At 35.7% G+C, this 6348-nt stretch overlaps 1 protein-coding gene across 1 annotated transcript in view; it reads left to right on the top strand.

Moving 5' to 3' along the window:
* flnbb (filamin B b) overlaps window positions 1–6052 on the top strand; it is a 22402-nt gene extending 16350 nt beyond the window's left edge. Inside the window, exons 20-33 of the mRNA XM_016464948.1 lie at window positions 159–222; window positions 337–439; window positions 515–655; window positions 1235–1363; window positions 1837–2010; window positions 2107–2265; window positions 2431–2634; window positions 2744–2896; window positions 3653–3775; window positions 3873–4139; window positions 4266–4403; window positions 5359–5472; window positions 5563–5757; window positions 5865–6052. Coding sequence (XP_016320434.1) covers window positions 159–222; window positions 337–439; window positions 515–655; window positions 1235–1363; window positions 1837–2010; window positions 2107–2265; window positions 2431–2634; window positions 2744–2896; window positions 3653–3775; window positions 3873–4139; window positions 4266–4403; window positions 5359–5472; window positions 5563–5757; window positions 5865–6052 — 2152 coding nt within the window. The remainder of the gene's footprint in view (window positions 1–158; window positions 223–336; window positions 440–514; window positions 656–1234; window positions 1364–1836; window positions 2011–2106; window positions 2266–2430; window positions 2635–2743; window positions 2897–3652; window positions 3776–3872; window positions 4140–4265; window positions 4404–5358; window positions 5473–5562; window positions 5758–5864) is intronic.
* Window positions 6053–6348: the final 296 nt, after the last annotated feature.

The following is a 6348-nucleotide window of genomic DNA, read 5'->3' as shown; positions in this document are numbered from 1 at the left end:
ATATATATATATATATATATATATATATATAACATTTCTGTCCCCCTCACTTCTGAAATGATGGCTACGCCCCTGATCTAAACCATATACATTAATCATTCTACCTCAATATCCTTATTCATTATTCACTAATTTGTACTTTGTTTATCCCTAATTAATTGTGACATGAATAATAGTCACCAGCCGTCATCCTCATGCAAACATCAAGGTTTTCAAAACAAGGTATGAATGTGTGAAGCTTCTTCAAGGTTAATTTCAATCCATTTAATAATGTCTTGAGTCCTTGAGACATTTCGTACCCTGAATGTCTTTAACATCTTCATTATTTCTCATCAGGTTGAGGGCAGAAATGTAATTCCTCTCGGTGCCATTAATCAAGCAGGGTTTCTATCATGTGATATAGTCCTGCCATCAGAATTAAGTGAAGGTGAAATTACAGGTGAGCTGTTTCCCAGATTCACTTGTTCATTTTAATAATCGCAGCCTCGCATCATTATTTTAATGTTATTCACAGGTGAGGTGATCACGCCGTCTGGAAAGACAGCACAGCCCAGTGTGATTGATAACAAAGATGGTACCATCATTCTAAAGTTTGATCCTTCAGAAGAGGGTCTTCACCAGCTATTTATTAAATCATCCAGAAATGATTTACCAGGTTAGACTGGATGGAAAATATATTTTCTTGCTGAAGAACTTCTTTAGTTCTTCAGCAAACAAAATCAGATATTTTAGTGTTTGCTTTACAGTTGATCATGCTTTAATGGATAAGCATAAAATATTTTAGAGCTTTGCATAACTAGAAAAAATTTATATTCATTATTATTATTTTATTTATCTTTTAAGTTACCCATAATGTTTTTTTTTATTTATTTATTATTATTATATGAAATAGAACTCAAACTTCCTCATATATATATAAGAATTTTGGTTGTTTAGGAGGTGAATTAAATAGGATGTGTTGATTTTTAGTTATTTTGCCTTATTTTAATGCTTGTTTTGTCTTATTTTTAATCATTGTAAGTCAGTTTTTCAAAGCCCCTTGGTTGAGATCCACTACTTTTTTTCATATATTTGGCATAGATGTCACTAAATACCAGCTTTACAAGTTTATTGAATGTATTTGCTCTTCTTAATTTTGATTTAATTCATTCATCCAACAATCAACATTTGTGATATTTATTCCATCAGAACAGTTTAAATACAATTCTTTCTCCTTTCTTTCTCCTTTCTGCAGAACTTCCACTGCAGTATTATGCAAATAGTCTTGCTAATCGCAGCACTATGGCCTATGGACGTGGCCTTGTGTATGGAATTGCAAATGAGACAGCAACATTCACCATCTGTCAGGAAGATTCTGCCTCGAGTGAGCGTTTGTTTTGTGATTCCATAATAACGGACTGTTTACATTTTTGTGCAGTTGTACTTTATATTGTTTGTACATCCAATATTAGTTGACTCTTCACTCAACTGTGTGTCAATAGAACCAAGAACCGTAATAAAGTCAAGTGGAAAGTGTGCTGAAATGGATCATCTTTATGAGCAAAAATACAGTAATAACATTGCTGCTATCAAAGCATAATGAAATATTATTCATTGCCATTATAATAGAGTACATTAGTGCTTGCCCACTTTCTCAGCGGCTTTGGTTCCAGAAGTATTTATTCCATAAATTTTTCACAGAGGGGTTTTAAAAAAGTCTGTTAAAATGTTGTAAGCTATAGACCAAGACAGCTACGAGGTGAACCAAGTTATCATTAAAACTCCCTGTTTCCCTAAAGAGAAAATTGAGTTTTTTTACTTGGGTCTTAGAGTTATTTTCGTATATTATTTGTTTAGGTGAGCTGGACATCACAATTGAGGGTCCATCTGAGGCAGATGTGCGCTGTGTGGACAATGAAGATGGCACTTGTACTGTGAGCTACTTCCCAACTGAGCCTGGAGATTATGAGATCCAGATTCAAACTGATGACGTGCCTATCCGAGGTAGTCCCTTCAAGTCCAGAATTGCTGGTATGGAAACCCCACCAAACCTCAAACCAGTATTCATAATGTCATAGTGACCAAAGCTTAAATTACTAGATGCATGGTTTTTATAACCCAATACAGATGGAAATGTGAGAAGGTCACAGGTAAAACTGGGCAGTGCTGTTGACTTTACCCTGGACATCACTGAAAAAGATATAAGCCAGCTCTCCGCCAGCATCATGTCACCCGCAGGCAATAATGTACCCTGTTTGCTGAAAACACAACCTGACAGCCATCTTGGTGAGCCATCTATTAATGTACACACAGCTGCAGTTGGTAGAAATTAAATGGCAAGCATTAATAAGCCTCAACAATTACGTTTTAGCATTTGGTCACCTCAAAGATACCCACATCCTTAGTGCCACTGTCAAACTTTATCAGAGGTGTGCTTTGTTTGTTATGCAGGTGTATCATTCATCCCCAGAGAGGCTGGTGAGCATCTGGTCAGCATCATGAAGGACGGTGAGCATGTGAACAACAGTCCCATCTCTCTTTCCATCAGTCAGGCAGAGATAGGAGATACCAGCAAGGTGAAGGCCTTCGGCCCTGGCTTACATACAGGGCAAACCTTCTGCACATCTGAATTTGTGGTTGACACTTGGGATGCAGGTATGTTGCTGTCTAATCAAATTAATTGACTTGCACCTTATATTACGGTATGGATTGTGTGTTATGATGCTGCAAAATTAATCCCCCCCCCTAAACTTGCAACCTGCAGGATATGGTGGGCTAACAATTGTAATTGAGGGTCCCAGTAAAGTAGACGTTCACACTGAGGAGCTGGAGCACGGAACCTGCAATATATCGTACTGCCCAATCAAGGCTGGGAATTACAAAATCGCCATTAAATTCTCAGATGAACACATTCCAGGTTAATAGAGCTGCCTTATGCAACAACATGTACTTTTATGTATTTTTATTTAACAAGGTCACATTAAATTGATCAAAAGTTAGAGTAAAGACATTTTTAATGTTACCAAAAAAAATTTTATTTCAAATAAATGTTTATTTTCTATTCATCAAACAATCCTGAACAAAAATGTGTAACAGTTTCACAAAAACAATTTGTTACATTTAAGCCACACAACTCTTTTTAGCATTGATAATAAGAAATGTGTCTTAAGCTTTCTAAAATCAACATCATAAAATGATTTCTGGAGTAATGGCTCCTGAAAATTCAACTATGCCATCACAGGAATAAAGTACATCTTAAAATATATTAAAAGAGAAAATTGTTATTTTAAATTGTAATAATATTTCATGACCTTTACTATTTTTTTTTACTGTATTTTTGATCAAACAAATGCAGCCTTGGTGAGCATAAAAAACTTATTTTTTTACTGACTCCAAAATTTTGAAAGGTAGTGTATAAAGAATTTGTAAATATTGTATATTTTGGGTAAATTTATATTATTAAAACATTATTTTTTAATTAATATATTAATTAATATATTTTTTTTTATATAATTTATTTATTTTAAATGTATAACTTTTTTGGTGAAATTGCTCTTAAATCCATTTGGCTCACAACTTTTAGGGGACATTAGGCTTCTGGTTTTACCTTTTCTAAATTAGGAGTTGGAGTAAAGTATAATAAATTAATAAATCTTATATTCCTCTTTACCAGGGAGTCCTTTTACAGCTGTGGTGACAGACCGTAGGCTTATGAGAGAGAACATCACGTACAACCAGAAAGCAGCTCCTATTGCCAGCATTGGGAGTGAATGCAGCTTAGCCTTCAAAATCCCAGGTTAGATGAATAGCCCATCACACTAATCCAGGCACTATATCTGATTCTCCAGGACTCTGCAGTGCCGCTAACAAAAATACATTCCCTTTCATTACAGGTACTGATGCTGAGACTCTGTCTGCTTATGTGCATGAGCCCTCGGGACGTCCAGGAGAGGCTGTTATTGTTTCCACAGGCAGTGACACCTATGCAGTGAGCTTTCTAGCTAAAGAGATGGGAGTTTATAATGTGACCGTAAATAACCAAGATCAGACAATCCCTGGTTGGCCACTGCAGTACACCGTCGGCCCACTTGGACAGGGAGGATGTGAAAAGGTCCAGGTGTGGGGGCAAGGCCTTCAAAAAGCTCTAGCAAGTGTTCCAGGTATCCCACTAATATTTTTCTCTTTCTGTTTTCTGTTAATGTGAGGTGTTTTGTTATATACTCTGTGACAGCTGGCTAAGTCGATTGTGAGTCATTTCAAAAGTATGTATTGATCTCATTTTGCAGCTGACTTTAATATTTGGTCCCATGAGGCCGGAGCGGGAACTCTGTCTGTCTCAGTAGAGGGTCCTGGAAAGATTGAGCTCCACTTTGACGATCAGCTGGATGGTTCTTGCATTGTGTCCTACACTGCTCAAGAGCCTGGTGGGTAATTACTGTAATGCAGTATATGTAATGTTTAAAAAATGTTTGTGTTTTATGAATCCTAAACTTTAAGTACGTATGGCTTTTGATTATTTACACAATGGAAAATGAACAGGCTGCCTCGTAGAATGACTGAAGATAGCTTATATGAGGATGTGAACTTGATAATTGAGATCATTTTTGACCATATGTGAAGTTTTGATATTATAATACCAATATCTGTAATTGTATTGAACAGGATGGAAAGTTTTAAAGTAAGACGAATCAGTTAATACCACAAAAAAAAACATAACAGAATTCATCAAATCCACTACTGTCCTATTGCCTTCCTGCCAAAAATGGTGTGACTTTCTGGAGAATGATGGTCACTAGAGATCTGGAATAACTTAGAATTATTTAAAATAAATTTGTGATACTATGATAAAAACATGTATACAATTAAAAAACATGTAAACAAAAAGATTATTGGAGCAGGTTTTACAAGAAAATACTAGGATTTCAGGATTTCTTGAAAATTTCACACTTTTTTTTTTTTTGTGAAATTTACTAGCAATTTCTGAGTGAAAATTGTTTCTTGCAGTTTTTTTTCAGTGTAATATTTCCATTATTGAATATTATTTTCAAAAAGTGGGTTAGTATTTTATTCAATATATTAAGACTTGACCCATTCAAACCAAGGACAATAACTATAATGACAACAACAATGTTAACTATACATTTTTCAAAAATTATATGAGAATAGGGACATCCACATCACAGCTATAACAATTACAACACAGAGGAACAATATTGTTAAAATTGCCAGTAAAAATATTGACAGCCAATCAGAATTCATCCTGCTTTACACTTTATATAAATATAAATGTACATTCAATGTCAGCATATTGATTGATGATTTTCTTAGGAAGGAAAGGGCAGATTTATAGACCGATTTACAGAATTTGTTCTCTTGCAGGTGACTATGAGGTTTCAGTCATGTTTGATGAGGAGCATGTTTCTCAAAGCCCTTTCTATGTGTCTGTCAGTGCTGCCACAGATAAGAGTCTCACACAAGGACAAAATTGCTCTGGTATGAATTAGCAATGTTTTGGAGACCATTTCTATTTTGCATTGGAGATATTTGAGTGTGTAGGTCTGATGGTACTTTGTTCTTTTCCAGCCATAGATCATAATCAGATGTGTGACAGTTATGAGGAACCCTCTCTGTCAGACATGGAGATAAACACAACATCTGACAGCAGTGCTGAGACAGTTTTCCTGTCTGACGCTAGTAAAGTCATCTGCCATGGCCCAGGCCTGAGTAAGAGCTTTCTAGGACGCAAAAACACTTTTTATGTGGACTGCAGTAAAGCTGGTGAGTGCAGCTTGACATTGGCAAGAATGTTAAGTAACTCATTTCACTAAGTAATGTCTCCAGAGAAATGTCTCTCTCAGAACTGTGTAGCTACTTTTGTGTTGTAGGACGAAACCTTCTCTTTGTCGGCATGCATGGCCCCACCATCCCCTGCGAGCGGGTGTCAATCATTCACATGGGCGGACATCAGTACAGGATCACCTATGCTGTGAAAGAAAGAGGAAAATACATATTAGCAGTGAAGTGGGGAGATGAACACATTCCAGGATCTCCATTCCATATTACTGTTCTGTGAAATACCTGCATTTATGTGCGTGTGTGTGTATATACACTACTGTTCAAAAGTTCAAAAAGAAGTCTCCTATGCTCACCAAGGATACATTTAATCAAAAATGCAGTAAAAATAGCAATATTGTGGAATAATTATTACATTTTAAAATAACTTTTTTTTATATATGTGACCCTGGAGCACAAAACCAGTGATAAGTTGCATGGGTATATTTGTAACAATAGCCAAAAATACATTGTATGGGTCAAAATTATCGATTTTTCTTTTATGCCAAAAATCATTAGGATATTAAGTAAAGATCA

The sequence above is a fragment of the Sinocyclocheilus anshuiensis genome, unplaced genomic scaffold (assembly GCF_001515605.1).
Source record: "Sinocyclocheilus anshuiensis isolate Anshui unplaced genomic scaffold, SAMN03320099.WGS_v1.1 scaffold1053, whole genome shotgun sequence".
Classification (NCBI taxonomy): domain Eukaryota; kingdom Metazoa; phylum Chordata; class Actinopteri; order Cypriniformes; family Cyprinidae; genus Sinocyclocheilus; species Sinocyclocheilus anshuiensis.
Note: the sequence above shows the minus strand (reverse complement) of the source record. Positions and strands in the feature narration are given on the sequence as shown.